The sequence below is a fragment of the Enhydra lutris genome, unplaced genomic scaffold (genome assembly GCF_002288905.1).
Source record: "Enhydra lutris kenyoni isolate GAN:26980312 unplaced genomic scaffold, ASM228890v2 scaffoldscaffold23, whole genome shotgun sequence".
Classification (NCBI taxonomy): Eukaryota; Metazoa; Chordata; class Mammalia; order Carnivora; family Mustelidae; genus Enhydra; species Enhydra lutris.
The window spans coordinates 28,576,998-28,601,764 of NW_019154107.1; the positions used below are offsets into that span (position 1 = coordinate 28,576,998).

The window sequence follows — 24,767 nt, forward strand, 5'->3', positions numbered from 1 at the left end:
TGTCCTGATTCAGGTGTGCATGGTCTAGGTTTCACATACTTAGATTTGGCTGGTCATGGGGAACCTCCTGGGGAAAGGAGTGCCTATCATTGACCAGGGGTGAGGAACTGGAGGAGAGTTTGGGCGTTTTATTTCTCTCATATAATGAGAATTTCTTTGGCAACTCAGAACAGTTCAGGCTGAGGTCTCTTAGACTTTTTTCATGGTCACCTTATGAACCCAAGATACCCACCAGAGCGCTACCCCAGTCAAGAAGAAGGGGAAGGGGCTGTGGCTACCTCAGTCATGACTCTTTTAAGGAGCATTCTGGATGCCACCCCCCCGCACCCAAACGTAGCCTTCCATCTCATTGGTCAGACCTGTATCAGATGGCTGCCATAGCTGCAAGGGAGTCTGGGAAATGTTTGCACTTGACACCCATCCACCTCAAATCAGGTTCCTACGGCCCTGACACCATAACCCTCCCACTCAACTCCTTCCCTCCAGAAACAGGCACAACCCTCTCCCCCAAGCTACTTTACAAAAAGCCTGCTTAAGGCAGCCCAGGCTCCACTTGAGGCCCCCATGAGACTTATGCCAAAGTCTGGCCACTCAGGTCAAAACTGCTACACCCTCCGCACACCAAAAACACGTAATCACCTCCCGGATGGGGGCAAGGTAAGGGAGAGGTGCAGCAGGGGGTACACAGGGAGGTCCCACCACTGGCTCTGTGTACCCCAAGACTACCTCCTTTGCGCCCTGTTGCTGGTTACTGGCGGGGGCAGGACTCCGCACCTACCCCTGGGGAAGGGGGGGGCGTGCCTGCTGAGGGGTCTGGGAGCGCCTTTGCGCATGCGTTCTCCCTCTCCTCTCCCCTCCCGGCCCCCGCCTCCCGCCTCCCACCTCCCCCCAGCGGTTTGGGGCGGGGTGGGAGCATCTCCTCCTCTGTCAGTCCTGTCACAGCTGCGGTGGGTTCGGGTCAAGTGCTCCTGCCTTTCCCAGGACCGAGGTGAGCCAGGCCGCCGGGCCTCCAGCCCCCGGCCCCGAGCGGGGAGGCCTTTCCGCAGTGGGCTGTGGGGGAGCTACGGAGGTGGGCTTTGAAGGGGGCCCTTCCCCTACCTCCTCCCATTCTCAGGGGCCAGGACCCACCCCCAGCCCCTAGCTCGGGAGCCTCGGTGGAGACAGACCTGGGCGCGGGAAGCAGGGGCTGCGGGCCCGAGCCTCGGGATTGGGGCGGCCCGGCACCCTAGAAAGAACAGGGTGAGCTGGGCCGGCAGGAGCACAGGGGACAGGTTTAGGGGAAAACCTGTGTGTCCCCCAGGCGCACCTCCCCCGGTTGAATCAAGGGAAGTGTGGCCCGGCGCGGGTGTCCGTTCGTAGGGTCTCACGTTCTGGCGCCTGCCTCCCCTCAACGCGCACCCCTGGATCCTGGGCGAATCCGGGGCCGGGTGGCTCCAGGAAGGGATCACGGGGTCTCAAGGGCCCTACGGGGACGCTCATAGCTCCCGGGACACAATAAGTGGCTCGGTGTCACTAGGGGAGGGCGAGACCCCCGCTGCCGTCGGTGGGGCCCCTGGCGGGCCGTTTGACCTCCGGCCGGTAAACGGCCACGGCTACCTCGCTTGCTAAGGCCTCGCTGTTCGGTGCCGACACCGTGGCCTGGGTGGGGGATGGCTCAGCCTCTCCTGGGTGGTGGGAAGTGTCGCGGGGCCGTCAGACGGCTCCCCTGCTGCAGGCCCGGGTCCTGGGAAATCATTCCTGTGGCGCCTTTCCGTTCCCGAAGCCCTTTGCTAAGGGGGCAGAGCCCGTCTCAAGTGTCCCCGGCCTCAGGCGCGAGCACCCACAAATTCCCAGTGGCCCGGACCCCAAACTCGAGAGTTAGCCTTCACCCCTCCCCAACCCCGGCGCCGCCTTTGACTCTTAGAACAAATCCTGGCGGTTAGTTCCACCTTAGACTCTGACCTCTCCATGGAGGGCCTTGGACCACAGCAGCGGCCTCCTTGGCGCTTCCGCCCTCGTCTTAGCCTCTCCGTCTGTCCTTGCTGCTACATCTTCTCCCTTTCTGTTCCCGGAAGCGTTCGAGGATTCCCCCCGCCCCAGCTCTGTCCTCAGTTTATCTCTCTTCACCATGGCCCCCCTTCTTTCTAAGCCAGAGCATCTAATAACTATTGCCAGAAGTCTCTTTGGGCTGAGGACCTTACAGTTGGACCCCCATCTGGGACGTTCCCCACCCCCCAACCCTGACCTCCAGCTCCCAAATTCAACAGAACCCCCAAGGAAGCCTTGAGCCCACCATCTGCCCCCCAAACTGCCATTCTCCCCGGGGTTTCCAGAGAGATTCGGGGTCGCAGCCATTATGATGCATTTCGTGAGGCCACACAGAACCGAGACCAGGTTGTGTATTGAATAAGTTTAATGGTAATTTGCTATTAATAGCTAGCACTAATTGAGCACCTGCTGTGTGCCCATCCTCTCCTACCTGCATGATAATTTACTTGCTTATTTTGTTGATTGTCTCCTTCTCACTTCCAGAATCTAATCCTCCCAAGGGCAGGGATTTCAGTCTATTTTGTTTGCTGCCTCTTCCCCACCCCCACACCTCCCACCTTCCTTCCCCACACCCATCACAATGCCTGGCATGCCGGAAGACGCTGGAAATAATGCATGAAAATTAAATAATAATAAAGAGGCCTAACGTGAACCAAGCACCTCCGGGCTGTTTATCACCTATTATTACAGGATATTTTACTGATTTATCTTTGTTGTTGTCTGTCTTCCTGACCACCAAGTCACGTTCCTGGGGGCAGGGGCTTGCTAACTATTTTAACTATTTTCCCCAGTTGTTTGTCCTCACCACACAGTGGGCTCTCAATAGCCGCATGCTGAATATGTAAGAAAGACTAAATTCTAATGTTAATGAACAACCGACCTCATAATTTGCCCATTTATTTCATTTATTGTCTCCACCTTTTGGAATACAAACTCCCTGGGGACAGGAATGTCGCTCGGCAGATAATATGTGACCCACACGGTGCCGGGCTTGGGGATCAACAGTGATACGATTGGAAACCAAAATCAAAACTGGCCCAAATCCCCACCAGCCTACGCCCAAGGAGGAGGGGCTGCTAATGGGCAGGAGTTTTCTTTTCTGGGTGAAGAAAATTTTCTTAGATTACGGTGATGGTTGCACAACAGTGTGAATATGCTAAAAAAAAATTGAATCGTGCACTTGAACTAGATTAACTGTGGTATAGAAATTACAACTAAATAAAGGGGCTCCTAAAACCCGTGCCTTCACATAGAGGGAATGAGATAGACAGAGATTAATCAACATAAATAAGGTATACAGCCTACTAGATGGTGATTTGCACACACCTAGGCACTTATTAAATGTTGATTCCATGACACCAGCTGACCCCTTGCCCCCAATGGTCTTGCCTAACCTCCCGCTCCCCCCCCCACCCCGCCTCTTCCCCTTGTCTTTTCTCTTTCCCTCACAGGGCCTGCTGTCTGTCTCCCTTCCCTGAGCTGCCCACCGGAGGAATGGCGCTGCCGAGAAACCCTAACATGTTTGATCTGGGCCTGGGCACGTGGAACCTCAGCTCTCAGGAGGAGAGCCAGAGGGCTCGCGCACCCTCCAAAAGTGTCGGCAAGCAGCTGCCCGAATACAAGGCGGTTGTGGTGGGCGCGAGCGGCGTGGGCAAGAGCGCGCTCACCATCCAGTTGAACCACCAGTGCTTTGTGGAAGACCACGACCCCACGATCCAGGATTCCTACTGGAAGGAGGTGGCCCTGGGCCACGGAGGCTGCATTCTGAACGTGCTGGACACAGCGGGGCAGGCCACTCATAGGGCCCTGCGTGACCAGTGCGTGGCCATTGGGGATGGTGTGCTGGGGGTCTTCGCCCTGGATGACCCCTCGTCTCTAGCCCAGCTGCAGCAGATGCGAGCCACCTGGGGCCCTCACCGCACCCAGCCCCTCGTCCTTGTGGGCAACAAGTGTGACCTTGTGAGCAGCCCTGGAGATGCTCGGGCCGCTGCGGCAGCCCTTGCGAAGAGCTGGGGGGCCCCCTTCGTGGAGACCTCAGCCAAGACACGGCAAGGCGTAGAGGAGGCCTTTACCCTGCTCATCCAGGAGATCCAAAAGGTCCGGGAGGCCATGGCAAAGGAGGCCATGGCAGGGCCCAGTGGGGATAAGGCCCGGCACCAGAAGGCCATGTGCCGCTGCGGCTGTTCTGTGGCCTGAAGATCTCGGTCGTGAAGAGTGCTCCCCCTCCCCCACCCCCAGCACCTAGCTGTGTGGGACACTGTTGGTGTACTGTGGATAGATGAGTCCCTCTGTTCGGAAGGTTTTCATTTGGTGATGGGCATTTGGTAACGTGCAGTATCATATTGGTTACTGGCGAGCGGAGATTGTGAGCCAAATTAAATAAATGGTGTTCTCAGGTTTCAAAGCTGCCTCTGTGCCAAGTGTTACGTGGGTGCGAGTGAAACTGGGGAGACTGTTCCTTGAATGGTGAGAATTCCTTCATTCAAGAAATGCTGGGGGGAGCCCACTGTGTGCCAGGCCCTGCTTTGGGTGCAAAGGATAAAGAGGCCAGCAAGGCACTTAGAAATCCCTGCCCTCGTACATAGAACTTAAGACTGTGTAAAAGCGAGTGTGGGAATAAAGAATGACAGGGAGATCAAGGAAAGCCTTATTGAGTGGGTGACATTTGTCCTATTTCCCTGCCTTGACAAATACTCTTTCTTCATGACCTGGAGGCCCAGGTTTGAATTTCTCAGAGGCAGAGTCCCCCTGGGGGGTGGGGGGGTTGGTAACTGACCCCTGGCCTGCAGTCCACTCCTTCTCTTTTGCCTGGTAGCCTTTCCCCCAGAGCAGGAAGGCTCGTGGGTGCCTGTGGATACCTCGGCCAGCCAGCACAGCCCAAACTACTCATGCCTCAGGGCTGTCCCTTGGTCCCCAAAAGGATGGGCCCCAGGAAAATGCTACTTGCTACAGGCCCTGAAAGTGTCCTCAGAGCCTTGTGGAGTGGGGCCCAGGATCTGGGTGGTTACTGCCATTGTCTTTATGGATGCCTCCCCCAGGAAAAGAGGCAGAGAGTGGGGGAGGGGCCCCTCTGCCTTTGTCTGAGCGCGACCACCACCACTCATCCCACCGGACCCCACCCCCACCCCTAGCCAGAAACTGCCACTCTGGACAAGCACATAGCTGCTTCAAATCGCATTTATTTTGGGGCCAAAGGTGGGGATCTTGGGGTTCGAGGGCAGCAACTGCGGCCGACGGGGTAAGCCGCTCTCAGTGTACCGACGGGGAGCAGTTGGGGTGTTGGGGTGGGGTGGTCCTGGGCCTGAGGGGACTCAGGATCCGGGCGGTGCTCAGGGGGGCAGAAGGCGGCGCACCGGCGCCTGGGGTGAAGGGGTCTCCAGGCGCTTCACCCGCAGCAGGGCCCCCAGCACGCCCTCAGGGGGCACCTCTGGGCCCAGATCCTGGTCCGCAGCACGGCGGAGGCGGCGCGGGGCAGCCACAGCCTCGGGATCCGGGCTCCCCGCGAGGATCCGCCCCAACAAGTACCTGCAAAAGAGCCGGGAGGAAGGCGATGTGCGTGTACATCAACGTCTCTGCCCTAGGACCCAGACGGCCCTGCAACTCCATACTGCCTGGGGACCGGGCCCAGAAACCGGGCATCGGAGCGCCCCTCCCCGGGACGGACAGTGCCGTTCCCCACTCTCCCCAGCCAGACACCTCGGACCCTACACCTTGGCTGGAGGTTCTCCCTCCTTCCTAGGATCCCAGGGCCTAAGTGTCGGCGCCACGCTGTGAGGCAGGCCCCCGCAGCTCCCGCCGCCCCCGCGATGCAGGTGCCGCCCCCTCCCCACCCCTTGCCGGGGTACCTCAGCAGCTCCGGGTCCACGTCAGGCGTCTCGTCGCCGGCGTCCTCGGCCTCTGGGCCGGTGGGACCGTCGTCGTAGACAGGGGGCCGGGGTCTGAGCGCAGCGGCAGGGGCAGGGGCCGGGACGAGCTGGGCTGCGAGGGCGGCAGGGTCCAGGCGGGCGCGGAGCAGGGCGCGGGCCAGCTGCGCGGCGGGAGCGTCGGGGTCGTCCTCCAGGCCCAGCGCGGGGTCGTTGGTGCGGGGGGAGCTCCAGGCGCGCAGCAGCTGCGCCAGGACTCGCGCCTGCTGATCCTCGGCCTCCTGCGCCTCGGCCCGCGCCCGCTCCTGCCTTTCGGCCTCCAGCAGGTGCGCCAGCGCCCGCGCCAGCTCCTGCACGGCCCCTGCCGCCTCGCCCCGGGGCGCTGCTCTCCGGAAGCGGCGGGGAGCGCCAGCCTCAGCCATGGGCGACGCGGCTGCGCCCAGGCCGCGGGGGTCCTGCCAGAAGACGTGGGAGGGGGGAGATGTCAGCGTCTGTCAGGCCAGGGACCCCCGCCGCCACCCAGGGGAGCCCTGTGGACCTCAAACATCCCCAGATGCAGCCCAAGGCACCGGGGCCCCTCATATACCCAGACACCCCTAAGGCCACTGGAGACTCCCAAATATGTCCAGTCACACTGAAGACCACCAAAGACCGCTGGTTCCCCAACCCCTCAATGATTTCCCAATGATTCAGGATTTGCCCCAGGGCTGCTGGAGAACAGGTGTCTTTATAGGAGGGGTGATGGTGTTTATGATAGCCATAGATTTTTCTATATTGATGTCTGGACTGTAAGAACCATATTTGCATTTTATAGGTTCTTATTGTTCACTGCTTTTGCCCAAAGGGTAGCAGACTGTTCTGCACCTTGCATTTGGGAATCTGTCTGGATCAGTACTTTCAGTGCATCTTTTCTCTCTCCCTTTTCTTTCTCCTCCCTCCCTCCGTATCTCATTCCCTCCCTCTCCATCCCTCTGTTTTTTTTTTCAAGATTTTTATTTCTTTATTTATCAGAGAGAGAGAGATCACAAGTAGGCAGAGAGGCAGGCGGAGAAAGAGAGGAGGAAACGGGCTCCCTGCTGAGCAGAAAGCCCGATGTGGGGCTCGATCCCAGGACCCTGAGATCATGACCTGAGCCGAAGGCAGAGGCTTAACCCACTGAGCCACCCAGGCACCCCCATCCCTCTGTTTTCATTTCTTTCCTCTGCATTGAATCCCTTTTGTATGGATGCACACATTTTATTTAACCAGTCTTCGACTGATGGACGACTGATGGACATTTATGGTGTTTCCAATCTTCTGTTATTACTTTTTTAAAAAGATTTTGTCTTTTAAGCAATCTCTACACCCCATGGGGGGCTGGAACTCACAACCCCATCAAGAACCTGGCGCTCTACTGACTGAGCCAGCCAGGCACTCCACCCCCCCACGCCCCCACCCTGCCATCAATCTTTTGCTATTCTTGTAATGTTGGGATGAGTAACCTTGTTCATATATTATTTGGTATGTGTGTAAATCTTTCTGTAGTATAAGTTACCCAATGATTAATTTTCAATCCAGACAGTTTTAAGGAATTTCAAAAAGCTTAAAGAAATAAAAACCGGTATCAAAAGTATGAGTAAGGAACAAAAAAACCCCACAAAAATCATGATGAAGATTTGAAAAAGAAACATCTAGAAAATTTTTTTTTATTTTTATTTATCTATTTGAGAGAGAGAGTGAGAGAGAACGTGAGAGGGGAGAAGGTCAGAGGGAGAAGCAGACTCCCCATGGAGCTGGGAGCCCAATGGGGGACTCGATCCCAGGACTCCGGAATCATGACCTGAGCCAAAGGCAGTCACCCAACCAACTGAAGCACCCAGGTGCCCTAGAAATATGTTTTAAGTGAAATTCAAAAAGAAGGAGGCAAGGGGCACCTGGCTGGCTCAGTGGGTGGAGCCTGTGACTCTTGATTTCTGGGTTGTGCGATTGAGCCCTACGCTGGGTGTAGAGAGGACTTAAAAGTGAAATCTTAAAAAAAAAAAAATTAAATGGGCCAGTTAGACAGCAGATTCAGTCCAGCAAAAGGAAGTAATAGGATTGAACAGAACTTAAGAACAGATGCACAGATATTGACAATTGCTACATGGCAGAAGGGATACTCAGAGCAGTGGGGACAGGACTGGCTCTTTCAAAAACCCATGCAGGGGGGCGCCTGGGTGGCTCAGATGGTTAACCATCTGCCTTGGGCTCAGGTCAACCAAGCCCCACATCGGGCTTCCTGCTCGGCGGGAAGCCTGCTTTCCCTCTCCCACTCCCTATGCTTGTGTTCCTTGTTCCTGCTCTTGCTGTCTCTCTCTCTGTCAAATAAATAAATAAAATCTTAAAAAAAAAAACCAACATGCAGGAACAACAAATAACCCAAACATGGGAGCAATGAAAAGGAAAAGATGAACAGGGACACCTGGATGGCTCAGTTGGCTCAGGTCATGATCCCAGGTCCTGGGATCGAGTCCCACATTGCATCATCGGGCTCCTAGTTCAGTGGGGGAGCCTGCTTCTCCCTCCGCCTGATGCTTCCCCTGCTGCGCTCTCTGTCTCTCTGACAGATAAATAAAATCTTTAAAAAAAAAGAGAGAGAAGATGAGGGCGTCTGGGTGGCTCAGTGGGTTAATCCTCTGCCTTCCTCTCAGGTCCTGATCTCAGGGTCCTGGGATCAAGTCCCACATCGGGCTTTCTGCTCAACAGGGAGCCTGCTTCCTCCTCTCTCTGCCTGCCTCTCTGCCTACTTGTGATTTCTCTCTCTGAGTGTCAAATAAATAAAAATCTTAAAAAAAGAGAGAGAAGATGAATAAATCTGACTACATTAAAATGAAGAATTTCTTTTTATCCCAAGACACCATAAAAGAATGAACAGTCAAACCAGAGTGGGAGAAGAGGTCTGCAACACAAATAGTCAATAAAGGACTAGTATCCAATATACCAAAAAAATGCCTTAAAAGCGAAGAGAAAAACAAGCTAATATAAAAATAAGGAGGGGTGCCTGGCTGGCTCTGTCAGAAGAGCTTGCGACTCTTGATCTCGGGGTCGTGAGTTCGAACCCCACCCACGTGGGGTGTAGAGATTACTTATATAAAGAATGAAAACTAGATTTTAAAAATAGGGAAAATTGATGTCCAAGTATTTCACAAAAAGGGAAACAAAACGAGTAACTAAATGCATGGAAAACAGTGAGCCTCATTAGCAATCAGGAAAATGCAAATTTTAGTGCCAGTGAGATACTAAGCATCATACATCCCAAAGAACTCAAACCTCCTAGTGATACCCAATGCTGACATGGCTGTGGGAAAAACAGAAACTCTCATACATTGCTGATGGGAATTCAATTGCCAAAATAACTTTGAAAAACAGTTCAGCAATATCTAAAAAGCTACACAAATCCTATGACCCACTCCTGGGTGTGCTACAACCCAGGGTAGCTTTTGTACATATACTACTGGATCCAGGTTTGTGAAAAATCATATCGGGCACTATTTGTGACAACGTTGAAGTGGACAGAACCAGAGGGGGAAAAAGCCTGGAAGCTGCCCAAATGTCTACAGACATATTGAGAACACATATGAATCATGATATACTCAGACACTGATGATATCCTCAGAAAATGAAATATTAGGCAGCAATGAAAATAAATGAATTACGGCCATGCACTTCAATGTGCAAATGTGCATGGTGGATGCATCTCACAGGTGATGCAGAGCCAAAAAGAAAAAAAAAGCAAAAACAAAAAAAAACAAAAACAAAAAAACAAGTTAACGAATTCCACAGCAGGCTGAGACTACCAGATGCCCCGATGACTTCCTAGTGACCCCTAGTGACTAAAAGGAGCCTGATGCCTGGTATGATTCCATTTCTATGAAGAAAGGCTAAACAACATATTGTTTAGACCTACACACATATGTGATAAGCTACAAACAAAAGTAAGGAATCAATGAACAGAAAATACAGGATAACGATTAGGGACCAAGTGGGTTGTTGTGCACAGGGGCCTCCAAGGGCTTCTAACTATCGGTCATGCTCAATTTCTTAACCTGAGTGGTGGGTACACACAGGGGTTATTTTATCATTATTCCTTACATCATACATGTATGTTAACCATATTATCGCAGATGTAAAATATATAATAATTTTTTAAGTCCCCCATCCTTGACAAGTTGAAGGAAATTGTGCTCCAAGTGCCCTAGGCGCCCACTAACCCTCAGCCCCTAGAGAATCACACACTCACCAGCAATCACAGCCTCCCATGGGCTCACACTCCCATGGGCTAGCAAGCCTTGAGATGTCACACGCACAACCTGACATTGCCACAGCCACACACAAGGAACTGCATACGTTCACAGACGCGGCTGTCCATGTGGTCACAATGGCCAAGCTACCCAGATGCAAGGACACACATCATCCTTAAAGACACAATGCAGCCCGGAGACATCATGGCTCCTCTCCCCACAATGACACAGCTCCATAAAGGGACAGGGAGAAACAGCCTCCTGAACAGCCATACAAAATCCTAGTCGCTTGGTCCAACAGAACCAAAATGGGATGTGCACATGGGGCGGCAAAGACCACTCCCATATAAAGAACGAAATCACACACACACACACACACACACACACACACACACAGACACGCCCATAGGTTAGCCATCCCCACAGGATTTACAAACAGTGTCCCTGAGACAAGTCAAACGCAGGAAGACCCCCAGCATCACCCTCACTGCACACCCAGACCCACAACGGCGCCCCTGCAGGGACGCTCAGAAGCGCTGACATCAAAGGATACGCACTTACAGAGACAGCACATTCTCACGCCCCAGTCAGCGCATCCCACACACAGTGACCTATGCGGACACCCCCTTCCTTCATGCGCGCTCGTCCCATGGACAGCGCCACAAGCGACCTGCGGAGCGAGGCCCGGCCCGCGCCAGGTGCCAAGGGTGGGCAGGGCGTGGCTGCCAGCGGAGCCCTGCACACCCGGAGGCCGAGTCCTGCATGGCCTGGACGCGGACGGGCGGAGGCCCCCGGACCCCCCTGGCCGATCTCCCCGCACGTCCGGGAGCAGGCGGGGGCCCGCGAGGACGAGGGGCCAGCAGCCGAGCACAGACCCTCGCCCACAGCCTCCTCCCGCCCACCCCCACCCGGTGCCCGACTGGTGTCGCACCTTTACCGGCCGCGCGCAGAACGCGGGGGACGGCCGTAGTAAGGCCAACAGCAGCAGCACCAAAAGGCCGACGCCCCCGGCCCGCGGCCCGCCGAGCAGCGGCGACCACGCCATGCTGCCCCAGCGAGCCGGGCTCCGGACGGGCGGACTGGCTGGCAAATGCGCAGCGCTGGGGCGAGCGGGCAAGGCTGCGGTGCTCTGCGGCTGCGCGCGCGGGAGAACCCGGTCCTCCCCCTGCCCAACCCCCCACTCCCCTCACCCCACCCCTCCTCCGTCTCCGGCCACTCTACGCAGGCGCAGCCCGGGAGATCCAGCAACCCCTCCATCCTGCCCGTCGCCATGGAGATGCCCAAGGGGCAAGGTGGTAAACTGGAACCTTCGATGGCGGTTGCCATGGCAGTCGGAGGGCAGTTACCGGGGCAACAGACTTTGCTGTCCCTTAGCAGACAGGCAGGCAAAATTGACTCAGTGGAGTGGAATGGGGATCTGGTCCCCCACCTCTCCCTCCCTGGGGAAGAGACATATGACTTTGTTCATGGATAAACAGTTCCTCGCTGCTATGGGTGAGGATCGATACATAGATAAATAGATTTTACCCACACATTGTTCCAGAAAAGGGTCTCAAGCCACTTAAAATGACACATCCAAGGAAACAAAACTTTGGTAAAATTTGAGTAGACATTGGGCAAAAAATGTTGGGGAGGGAATGTTAGTGGCTATTTCTGGGTGGGGAGATAGATAATGGTTTATCACTCTCTCCTTTACCCTTCTCTCTGTTGTCTGAAAAAAAATGTAATGTATATGCATCACTATTAAAATCAGATCAACATAAAGATATTTTCATTTAGGAATCAAAACAAACTATGGGGGTGCCTGGGTGGCTCAGTTAAGCATCTGCCTTCAGCTCTGGTCATGATCTCAGGGTCCTGGGATCGAGCCCCAGATTGGGCTCCCTGCTCAACAGTGAATCTTCTTCTACCTCTCCCTCTGTGCTCACTCTCTCTCTCCCTCTCTCACTCTCTCTCAAATAAATAAATAAATCTTTAAAAAATAAAAAACAAAGTATGGTAACATGGCACAAATTCAAAGTGAAGAAAGACACCTTGATGCTGCTGTGAGTATATCTAATCCATTGATTCTGTCTCCATCTCTTCTGTATTACAAACAACTTTACAAGGAAAATCATTATACATATCCCTTTATGGTCTTGAAGATGATGTTCCCAGTGATGGGGTGACAAACACATGTTTAAGGTGGCTCCCATGATGCTTGTCTCCTGGTGTCCACAATCTTGTGTAATCCCCTCCCTTTTGAAAGTGTGCATGACCAAAGGTAACCAGATATATGTGATAACATGTACATAATTACATCAGAAATGAGGTTGGTGGGGCGCCTGGGTGGCTCAGATGGTTAAGCATCTGCCTTCGGCTCAGGTCATCATCCGAGGATCCTGGGGTCGAGCCCTGCATCAGGCTCCCTGCTCCTCAGGGAGCCCACTTCTCCCTTTCCCTCTGCCTCCTGCTCCCCCTGCTTGTGTGCTCTCTCTCTCTCTGTCAAATAAACAAAATCTTAAAAAAAAAAAAAAAGAAATGAGGTTGGAACTGTTATGGGCGGGAGAGTCTGTGTTGGGTGAATGGAGGTGTTGGTTCTTGGATTCCCCATGAAAGATTTATATGAGGATCCACAGTCAAAGGCAGCCAGAAGGAAGTTAGCAAACACGAAGCAGTTTGTTAAGGACAATGCACACTCAAGAATGGAGAGTAGGCAGGCCCCGAGGTGGCAACTGCACCAGGTTAGAGATGTCTTTTCTTTTTATGGTTGTATAGGTTACGGGTCACAGCAGGGTGGTCTCTGACTGAGGTTGTTTTCAATCATCTAAGGGACTTCTCCTACCAGTTGGGAGGGGAGTTTTTGGTCCTACAAGGTTCTTGTTGGAAGTGTTATGGCCATTTTTCCCCCAGTGGGGGGGGCATTTAAACTAGGCACAGACTGGTGGCTGGACCCCAGGCCAGGTTGGGGGTGTAATATATAATGTAAATATACTATAATGAAACTCTAGGTTACCCTAGCCTCAGGCGGAGAGAAAGAGAGGTAGCCTCTAGGAACCAAAGGTGGTCACAGCGGACAGCCAGCAAGAAATCAAAGCCCCCAGTTCTTTACCTGCAAGGAACTGAATTCTTTTTTTAAAAAAGATTTTATTTATTTATTTGGCACAGAGAGACACAGCGAGAGAAGGAACACAAGCAGGGGGAGTGGGAGAGGGAGAAGCAGGCAGGCTCCCTGCTGAGCAGGGAGCCCAATGCGGGGCTCCATCCCAGGACCCCAGGGTCATGACCAGAGCCAAAGGCAGATGCCCAGTGACTGAGCCACCCAGGCGCCCCAAGGAACTGAATTCTGCCAATAGCCAGAGTGAATTTTGATCCTTCTCCAATCAGGCCTCATATGAGACTGCAGCCCTTGTCAGCACCTTCATTTCAGCTTCATGAAGCCTGAAGCAGAAATCCCAGTTAAACCACGTCCTGACCTCTGACTCACAGAAACTGTGAGTTAATGTTGTGTGTGTGTGGGTTTTTTTTAAGATTTTATCTATTTATTTGACAGACAGAGATCACAAGTAGGCAGAGAGGCAGGCAGAGAGAGAGGAAGCAGACTCCCCGCTGAGCAGAGAGCCCGATGCGGGGCCAGGACCCTGGGATCATGACCCGAGCTGAAGGCAGAGGCTTTAACCCACTGAGCCACCCAGGCGCCCCTGTTGTGTGTTATTTTAAGCTGAGAAGTAACATATCATCAACAAACTAGGAATAGAAGAGAACACCTTCAACCTGATGAAGGACAAAAGCCCACGGCTAACATCATACTTAACAGTGGATCAGGATCAAGACAAGGATGTTCCAGGGGCACTTGGCTGATTCAGTCAGTACAGCATGTGACTCTTGATCTTGGGGTGGTGATTTCAAGCCCCATATTAGGTGTAGAGCTTACTTTAAAAAAAAAAAAAAGATAGGGATGTTTCCTCTCGCTTTTATTTGACATTCTAGCCAGAGCACTTGGGCAAGAAGAGTGGAAAGGCAGAAATGAAATAATTTTCATTTGCAAGTGATGTGACCTTATACATGGATAATCTTAAGGAATCTACAACACAAACATTAGAGTTAATAGATGAGACCAGCGAGGTTGCAGGATATAAGATCAATATTAGAAAACTCAATGGTATGTCTATACATGAGCTATGAACCATCCAAAATGAAAGAAAACAATTCCATTTGTAGTACCATCAAAAAGAATAAAAACACTTAGAAACAAATTTAACAAAATAAGGGCAAGACTGTAGCCTGGAAACCACGAAAACCATCTAACACAAGCCCAAATCCCATAATCACTTTCTTCTAACACCCCTCTTTTAGATACTCCATGGTTCTCCACGGCATGTGGTGACCCTCGTGTTAGCAAGCTAATAAACCCTGGTTGGTTTGACTGCAGCTGTGTTCCTGATGGTCTTTGACTAATGGGCATTAACACAAATGGAGAAGGTTTTGCTGAGATTGGGCAGAAATCCTCACTACCCTACCCTGTTCTGAGACCTTCAACTCAGTAAGAGTGCACGTATCCGAAACCCCTTGTGTCTCCAGCTAATTGAGTCACCTCCCTGCCCATGCTTGGCTTGGGAGTAAGTTCACAGAGCCTCAAATATAGACATTTCAATGAGGTCCTCTGTATTGGATGTTTTGTTTGTTTTCCTAGGAATGAGGATACCCCAAACTTTGGTTATCTGATCAGATACATAGTGTTACTTGGTAAAATTGTTTTCTAGATTTTTAGCACTTGTTTCTGTGGTCTGTCCAATTGTGTATGTGAAACATGTAAGTGTTATATTTAGTTACATAGTTGAGCATTCCTTGACAACAAAAGGAAAAAGTCTATAGGAAGAGAAAGAGCATAGCCCTGACATTTATTCCCAAAAAGTCCCTGTTTCTTCAGACCAGCATCCTTTGGACAAACAAGCCTTGGATCACCATTAGAAAATCTGATGCAGAAGCAGTCTCAAATAGAAGTTTGTACACATGTGTTCATAGCAGCGCTATTCACAACAGGTAAACACGGAAGGAAGCCAAGTGTCCGTCGGTGGATGAGTGGATAAACGAAATATCATATATACCTACAATGGAATATTATTCAGCCTTTAAGGAAGGAAATTCTGATACATGTGACCACATGGATGAACACTGAGGACATTATGCTAAGTGAGATAAGCCAGTCCCCAAAAGAGGAATACTGAAGGAGTCTACTAACACGACGTACTTAGAAGAGTCAAAATCTTAGAGACAGAAAGTAGAATCGTTGGTTACCAGGGACTGTGGGGGGAGGGGAGAAGAGGGAGTTAGTGTTTAATGAGTACAGGGTTCAGGGTTTTTTTAAAAGATTTTATTTATTTGAGAGAGAGCACGCTCCAGCGCGAGTTGGGGGGGAGTGCACAGGGAGAGAGAGGGAAAGAGGAAGAAGCAGACTCCCCACTGAGCAGGGAGCCCTACACACCGGGATCCTAAGACCCTGTGATCACGACCTGAGCCAAAGGCAGAGGCTTAACCGACTGAGCCACCCAGGCACCCCTGGAGTTTCAGTTTTATAAGATGAAAAGAGCTGGGGCGTCTGGATGGCTCAATGGGTTAAGTCTCTGCCTTCAGCTCAGGTCATAATCTCAGGGTCCTGGGATCGAGCCCCACATCGGGTTTTCTGCTCAGCGGGGAGCCTGCTTCCCCCTCTCTCTCTGCCTGCCTTTCGGCCCACTTGTGATCTCTCTCTCTGTTAAAATCTTTAAAAAAAAACAAAAAACAGATGAAAAGAGCTATGGAGATGGATGGTGGTGATGGTTGCACAATATTATGAACGTATTTAACACTTACTGAAATGTACACTTAAAATGGTAAAGATAGTACATTTTATGTTATGTGTATTTCACCGCAATAAAACAAACAAAACATACATGAATTTCTTCTTCAGTCTTGTCTTTGTGTCCCTGAGAATTGCTTTGTTTAATTTCATCCGCTCAGTCAGGAGGGTTTTTATTCCTGGCCCACCACCATGACCGCCTTTAGCGGGAATCTGGAGACACCAGTTACACAACACACCCCTCCGCTTATGGAGCATTGCGATTCTCATGGGATCTTCCCAGTCTAAAACTGTGCCTTTCAGGCCAAGCACCTGTGTCCTTCATGTTTTTTCAGCAGAATGTCAACATAAATGTTTATCTAACCGCAACTGGCATAATTTCACCGGAGAAATGTCAAAATTGCAGTAACTACTTTGGGAAACTTCTGCCATGAACAAGATTGTTCATTTGAGGGCCGCCTTAGAACAAAAAGGGCATCTGGGGGCATCTGGGTGGTGGCTCAATGGGTTAAGCATCTGGGTCTCGATCTCAGGGTTGGCAGTTCAAAGCCCTCATGGGGCTCCACACTGGGCATGTCACCCACTTAAAAAAGGAAATTTATACAATTTTTTAAAAAGAGCAATAATGGCAGAAATCCACACAAAGAGATGGCTTGTTTCCTTTATCTAAGAGAGAGATCATCTTGTTTAACAAAGGAGACACCCTTCTCTTCATTTCTGTATTTGGGGATTAAGGAGTGTTGACGTTTAAGATTTTATTTATTTATTTATTTTTATTTATTTAAGAGAGAGCGCATGCACGATCTCACGCGGGGCGTTGGGGGGAGCAAAGGGGGAGGGAGAGAGAGGGAGAAAGAATCTCAAGCAGACCCCTCACCAAGCACGGAGCCTGGGGGGAGGGGAGGCAGGTTCCATCCCAAGACCCTGAAGTCACCACCCTAGCTGAAACTGAGTTGGACACTTAACTGACTGACCCACCCAACTTTTTAAAAAAAGATTTATTTATTTATTTATTAGAGAGAGAGAGCGCGAGCACACATGTAGTCAAGTTGGGGGAGGGGCAGAGGAAGAGGAGAAGCAGTCTCCCCTCTGAGCGTGGAGCCTTCCTTGGGATTGATCCCACAACCCTGAGACTATGGCCCAAGTGGAAATCAAGAGTCAGCTACCTGACTGAGCCACCCAGGTGCTCCAAGGAGTGACGAATTTTTTTTTTAAGATTTTATTTATTTATTTGGGCGCCTGGGTGGCTTAGTCGTTAAGCATCTGCCTTCGGATGAGGTCATGATTCCAGGGTCCTGGAATCGAGCCCCGCATCGGGCTCCCTGCTCGGCAGGGAGCCTGCTTCTCCCTCTCCCACTCCCCCTGCTTGTGTTCCCTCTATCGCTGTGTCTCTCTGTCAAAGGAATAAATAAAATCTTCAAAAAAAAAAAAAGATTTTATTTATTTATTTGAGAGAGAGAGATAGTGACAGCGAAAGAGACACAGGTAGGGAGGAGAGAGGGAAGCAGGTTCCCCGCTGAGCAAGGAGCCCAATGCGGGACTCGATCCCAGGACCCTGGGATCATGCCCTGAGCCGAAGGCAGACACTGAACCGATTGAGCCACCCAGGAGCCCCAGAGTGCTGACTTTTTAATACTATGCCTTGATAAAATTGTCAAAGGCCTAATATATTGTTTAAATCAGCTGTAATAACTCCCTTTTTTATTTTTTAAAGATGTATTTATTAATTTGAGAGAGAATGTGCACATGGGGGAGGGGCAGAGGAAGAGGGAGAAAGAGAAGGAATCCTCAAGCAGACTCCCTACTGTGCATGGAGCCTGATGCAGGGCTACATCCCAGAACCCCAAGGCCGTGACCCCAAGGGCAACCAAGCACCTTCCACCTAACCAATTGAGGCACCTAGGTGCCCCATCTCTTTTCTTTTTTTTAAAAGACTTTATTTATTTATTTGACACAGAGAGAGAGAGAGAGCGAGCACACAAGCAGGCAGAAAGGCAGGCAGAGGGAGAGAGAGAAGCAGGCTCCCCGCTGAGCAGAGAGCCCAATGTGGGACTTGATCCCACCTGGAACTCTGGGATCATGACCTGAGCCAAAGACAGATGCTTAACTGACTGACCCACCCAGGCGTCCTCTTTTATTTTTTATTATTTTATTGGCTCTTTTGAGAGAGGGTTGAAGGGTAGAGGGAGAGAATCCCCTCCATCCCCAGACCCATAGGATCACGACCTGAAGCAAAATCAAGAATCAGATTCTTTAACCAACTGAGCCACCCAGGTGCCCCTGCAATAATTCTCTTTTGAGTATTTTTTTTAAAAGATTTTATTTATTGATTTGACAGAGAGAGAGGGAATACAAGCAGGGGGCGGTGAGAGAGGGGGAAGCAGGCTTCCTGCTGAGCAGGGAGCCCGATGTGGGACTCGATCCCAGGACCCTGGGATTATGACCTGAGCCAAAGGCAGATGGTTAACCACCACCCAGGAGCCTCTCCTTTGAGTGTGTTTATGTCAGATTGTATTTTCATGCAGCCAAAATTCCTCCCCTCTCCTTGTAGAGGGAATATAACTAGCTTTTTACGATGATAATTTCTCTCTCTTTTTTAAAGATTTTATTTATTTATTTGACAGACAGAGATCACAAGTAGGCAAAGAAGCAGGCAGAGAGAGAGGAGGAAACAGGCTCTCTGCTGAGCAGAGAGCCAGATGTGGGGCTCAATCCCAGGACCCTGAGATAATGACCTGAGCTGAAGGCAGAGGCTTTAACCCACTGAGCCACCCAGGCACCTCTAATTTCTCTTTTTTAAAAAGATTTTATATATCTATTTATTTGAGACAAAGAGTGCACATATGCAGGGTGAGTGGCAGGCAGAGGGAGAGGGAGAATCAGACTCCCTGCCAAGCAGGGAGCCCAATGTGGGGCTCCATCCCAGGACCAGGGATCATGGCCTGAGCCAAAGGCAGACACCCAACTGACTGAGCCACCCAGGCGCCCCTTACAGTGATAATTTCATGTTCATCTGAAGGCACCTCAGGAACCCTTATTAAAATGGACAACAAATGATGGCAATTCTATATCTTTTGCCATACTTCAGATAGCCATAAGAAGAATGGAAGGTAGCAAAACTGCTTCGTGGTATTAGCCACAATAGCAGAGCTAAATTGGCCTTGATACTGAACCAACATTGATGGGGTAACTTAAAGGCTCTTGCTGAGGTGGTCCCCTTGAATGTCATACCTCCAATGACATAATCATGGCAAAGACTGTAAAGGTAGGACATGGGTAGGAACCCAAGACTTGAAGTCCCTTTGAACACCTCCAAATGGGTTATGAGCATGTTCTGGCTGTGGTTTATTTTCTAGGCCAACTGAGATTTTCATTGGCAGAGAGCCTTTGCTGTAAGGGGAGGGGAAGTTGCTTCCTTTTGTATTTGAATCTCAACTTGTCTCTCCAGTAACAGGGGCGCACATTGCACTCATTTAAATAACCGTCGTCTAAAAACTTACTCACAAACCCTACAGTCATTAGCATCCATAAGCTTCAGAGAAAGTAGAGACTTAATGGGATTCTATTTTTTTTTAATTTTTTAAATTTTATTTTAAAGATTTTTTTTATTTGACAGACAAAGATCACAAGTAGGCAGAGAGAGAGAGGAAGGGAAGCAGACTCCCGCTGAGCAGAGAGCCTGATGCGGGGCCAGGACCCTGGGATCATGACCTGAGTCGAAGGCAGAGGCTTTAACCCACTGAGCCACCCAGGTACCCCCTTAGTGGAATTCTAAATGTAAAAGTAACAGAAAACAAACTGATGGTTGCCAGAGGGGAAGGGGAGGGGGGAGTGGGCACAAATGGGTGAAGGGTAGTGGGATGTACAGGTTTCCAGTTATGGAATGAACCAGTCACGGGGAGGAAAGTCACAGCATAGGGAACACAGTCGATGGTATTGTAATGGTGTTGTATGGTGACACAGTGTAGCTATACTAGTGGTCAGCAGAGCATCGGATATAGAGATGATGAATCACTATGAATTATTATGTGTTCCTGAAACTAATGTGACAGCGTATGTCAACTAAGCTGGAATTACAAAAAAATTCAGGGCGCCTGGGTGGTTCAGTTGGTTAAGCATCTGCCTTCAGCTCAGGTCATGATCTCAGTGTGCTGGGATCGAGTCCCACATCAAATCTTGCCCCCTGCTCAGCAGGGAGCCTGCTTCTCTCTCTCCCCTTCCCCCTGCTCGTGATCTCTCTCAATCTCTCTCTCTCAAATAAATAAAATCTTTAAAAAGAAAAATCAACACACTTCTGGGACGCCTGGATGGCTTGTTCGGTTAAGGATCTGCCTTCGGCTCAGGTCATGATCTCAAGATCCTGCGATGGAGCCCAGGGTCTGGCTGTGTGCTCAGCAGGGAGTCTGCCTGTCCCTCTCCCTTTGCTCCTCCCCCCACTTGTGCTCTCTCTCCCTCTCAAACAAACAAACAAATAAATAAATTCTTTTTTAAAAAGTCGAAACACTTCTGAGAAACCCTCAAACTTTAAGAGACTAAAGTATTGCCACTAGTCTTGATAACATCAAGATATAAACCCTCTGGGGACCACCTCTGGTTAGTTACTTCTGAGTTATTAACAGACCACCCCATGTGTTTCGTAATTTCACTTTCAATACAAGATTTTACCCTATTACAGGTCAATGCGACTTCATACTGCCAGAGACTCCTATGATGCCACCAGATGTCTCCCTAAGAGGTTTGAGCTGCATTTACGAAGTATCCACCTACGGGTGCTGGACTGGCTCAGTAGGAGGAGCGAGCAACTCAATCTCCTGAATTCGAGCTCCATGTTGAGTGTAGTGATTACTTAAAAAATAAACAAATTTCAAAATATCCACCCAAAGACTGCATGATCTAAGGGAAAATTGCCCTTGAACTTCTTGAAAAAGACATTAATAGGCATCAAACAGGATTCTTAGAAATTCTCTGGAAGCCGATGACTGCAGAGGTTCAGACCTTCTCCCCAAGATGACAAGACTAATTTTCTGATTCTACAGCACCCTTTTTTTCTTTTTATCCCACTATGCATTTTTTAAAAGATTTTTATTTATTTATTTGAGACAGAGTGAGAGCGAGAGATCACAGAGGGAGAGGGAGCAGACTTGCCACCGGGCAGGGAGTCTGATGGTCTCAATCCCAGGTCACAGAGATCATGACCCAAGTGGAAGGCAGACGCTTAACCGATTGAGCTACCCAGGCGCCCCTATTCCACTATGAATCCTGACTATTAGTATATCTTAACACCCAACAATGAGGCAAGCATACACTCCTTGGAATTGCTACAGAAACAGCTGGCTCAGGATGCCCAGGTACCTCAGTTGGTTAAGCGTCTGCCTTACCCTTAGGTCATGATCCTAGGGTCCTGGGATCAAGTCCTGCATCGGGCTCCTTGCTCTGCAGGGACTCTGCTTCTCCCTCTGCCTGCAGCTCCCCCTGCTTGTACTTGCCCTCCCTCTCTCTCTCTGTCAAATAAATAAATAAAATCTTAAAAAAAATTAAATAGGGGCGCCTGGGTGGCTCAGTGGGTTAAAGCCTCTGCCTTCGGCTCAGGTCATGATCTCAGGGTCCTGGGATCGAGCTCTGCATCGGGCTCTCTGCTCAGCAGGGAGCCTGCCTCCTCCTCTATCTGCCTGCCTCTCTGCCTACTGGTGATCTCTGTCTGTCAAGTGGATGAATAAAATCTTTAAAAAAAAATTAAATAGCTGGTTCCTTCTTCATGGCAGCTGCTGTTTTCCATGGTAGGGAAAATAGTTGTGGAAAAACTGGTCCCAAACTCATCTCTGACCTTAGCAGATGCCACACATGCCACAACTTGTATTCTAGAAGTGCAACTAACCAACTTAAATGTAAATTCGTTAGCCAGAGTTGTCACAAACCATTTCATAACCTCGGATTTCTTTTCAGCCAGTGAAGGGGAACGGAAATGGGGAGATGATGCTCAGGGAACACTCTTTGTGGCACTTACAGAAATACTACAGGTGAATTAGAGCACTTTCTTATGAGACTAAAAGAAAAAGCCGCCTGGCTCTCTAGAGACCGGTTAGACTTTGGGACATGGTTCCATGGCCTGAGTGTGGCCCGGTCATTTAGGCCCTGGTCTCCGAGGCTTATTATGAAGACTAATTATTATGAAGACTTATTTTTTTAAAGATTTTACTTATTTATTTGTCAGAGAGATAGAGAGAGTACAGGCAGGCAGAGTGGCAGACAGAGGCAGAGGGAGAAGCAGGCTCCCCACAGAGCAAGGAACCCAATGTGGGACTCGATCCCAGGATGCTGGGATCATGACCTGAGCTGAAGGCAGCTGCTTAACCAACTGAGCCACCCAGGCACCCCTTATGAAGACTTATTATGAACTTATTATGAGACTAATCATCATCTTGTTTTTGGTAACTACCTGGTATGTACCCTGCTCAGAACCTTAAACAGCCACGGTGCAGCCCTTGTCACGTCAGGGGATTCGACACAAACACATCTGACACAAACCCAAATCTTGTAAGGTCTTTCCTTAACTGAGATGCCCGAGGATTTTCCACAGTGTGTATTCCCCCTTGTTGTAATGAGCTAATACACCCAACTTTGTTGAATCACTAGTGTGTTCCTGGTAGTCTTTGGCTGAAGTCCGAGGACATTATTTGCTTAAAAAACCCAAGAGAACTAGGGTGCCTGGGTGGCTCAGTTGGTTGAACATCCAACTCTTGGTTTCTGCTCAGTTTGTGATCTCAGGATCATAAGATCGAACCCTGAGTTGGGCTTGGCGCTCAGCAGGGAGTCTGCTTGAGATTCTCTCTCTCTCTCTCCCCCACTCGGTCCTTCTGACTTGTGCTCTGTCTCTAAAATTAATAAATAAATCTTTTTAATTTATTTCTATTTTTATTTATTTTTAATTTTTAAAATGATTTTATTTATGTATTTGACAGAGATCACAAGTAGGCAGAGAGGCAGTCAGAGAGACTGGAGGAAACAGGCTCCCGCCGAGCAGAGAGCCCAATGCAGGGCTCAATCCCAGGACCCCCAGACCATGACCCTAGCCGAAGGCAGAGGCCTAACCCACTGAGCCACCCAGGCGCCCCTAAATAAATCTTTTTTTAAAAATCCAAGAAAATCATCTGAAACACTTTTAGACCTAATAAGAAAGGTGAGCAAGGTGGCCAGAAACAAGACTGAATGGAAACTGAATGTCCTTCCTTTACAGACACTTAAAATTTTTTTAATGTAATAGAAAAGGACATTGTTCGTCATGGTAAGAAAATACAACTTCCTGTGAATACCTTGAGCAAGAAAAGTATGAGCGCTACCGATTTACAGAAGAAAAGAAAAAGGGGCCCAAATAAATGGAAAGAGACGTTGTGTTCCAGGCATGAAGAATCAACACTGGAGAAATGGGTCCCCAAATTAATCTATATATTCAATTTAATGCAAGTAGGATTCTTTTTTCATCTCCTAAATTATGAAATATCTTCAAATGGACAACAATCTGCAGAAGATAGTAATATAATGGACACCTGTGAACTCTCAACATTTGTCATTTGCTCCCAATTTTTTTCCTTTAGGAAACAAAGTATTCCAGGGCACCAGGGTGGCTCGGTCAGTTAGGTGACTGCCTTTGGCTTAGGTCATGATCCCGGGGTCCTGGGATGGAGCCCCACGTTGGGCTCCCTGCTTGGAGGGGAGCCTACTTCTATTTCTCCCTCTGCCCCTACCCACCAACTGTGTGTGCATGCTCTCTCTCTCTCTCATAAATAAATAAAATCTTAAAAAAAAAAGAAAAAATATTTCAGCTCCAGCTGAAACCTACTAGGTTAGCTCCCTCTACTCTGTTCTTTTTTTTTTTTTTTTTACTTATTTTAAAATTTATTTGAGAGAGAGCAGAACACATGAGAGCACTAGCAGGGGGAGGGGCAGAGGGAAAGGGAGATACGGACTCCCCGCTGAGCAGGGAGCCCGACACAGGGCCTCAATCTCAGGACCCCGGGATCATAACCAGAGCTGAAGGCAGATGGTCAACTCAGCCACCTGGGCACCCCTCTAGTCCACTCTATCCTGCTTTCGCCCTCTGATGTGAACGCAACACTGAGTTTCTTATTGATTGTTCCCTTGCGCCTTTTTATTCTTTCATTAGCTCATCAGGGACCCATGAACTGCATATACTGTTCACATGTGTTTACTGCAAATATCGCACTCTACACAGCAGTCTTTGGCTTTCCTTCTTCTGTGTCATACTGCAGGCTCGAAAATGACCCTTGTTGATCCACACGACTCTAACTCATATTTAACTCTTCAGTGAGATGCACATACAGAAAAGCACATGCTCTGATGAACGTTCTGAAACTGAACGGGCAGGACCTTCTCAGAAGACGCCTGGGTGAAGGCCCATGATTGCCGCCAGCCTGCTCTCCGTCAAGTCATTCCTTGAGTCCTTAGTTATTACCTTAACAACGGGGGCTCAGAAATTGTTCCGCTGGCCTGTGAAAAGCTTCAAAGGGCACCTGTGGTGCTGATCGATGATGTGTCGGACATTATGGTGCAACACACATCTCCAACTCTAAGCACTATACATACGGATACAAATGTCCGCTTTGCCACTTTCAGGCAGCACAGCCATACCTCTTGGTGCCTTCCATTTCCCCTTAGGAGGGTGACAAAAAGAAGGTTCCTCTGTCCCCCCAGAAGGGATCATTGGCGCATTGTTCCTCTTCTGTGGGCATTCTGAGGACACTGTGGGCATTCTGAGGACACTGCATTTTCCCCGGAGATGAC

General features: G+C 49.8%; 2 protein-coding genes across 2 annotated transcripts; one reads left to right on the forward strand and one right to left on the reverse strand.

Moving 5' to 3' along the window:
• The first annotated feature begins 3,522 nt into the window (after positions 1–3,522).
• On the forward strand, positions 3,523–4,259 carry LOC111150599 (ES cell expressed Ras). Its single transcript, XM_022508106.1, has one exon. It carries the CDS (start codon positions 3,523–3,525, stop codon positions 4,222–4,224), a length of 702 nt encoding a protein of 233 aa, XP_022363814.1. The 3' UTR covers positions 4,225–4,259.
• A 930-nt stretch (positions 4,260–5,189) lies between these two features.
• Positions 5,190–11,254, reverse strand: LOC111150523 (proprotein convertase subtilisin/kexin type 1 inhibitor). The gene is made up of 3 exons (XM_022508015.1): positions 11,082–11,254; positions 5,874–6,346; positions 5,190–5,553 (listed from the first exon to the last, which is right to left on the reverse strand). The coding sequence occupies exons 1-3, from the start codon at positions 11,193–11,195 to the stop codon at positions 5,358–5,360; spliced, it is 783 nt and encodes a 260-aa protein (XP_022363723.1). The 5' UTR covers positions 11,196–11,254; the 3' UTR covers positions 5,190–5,357.
• Positions 11,255–24,767: the final 13,513 nt, after the last annotated feature.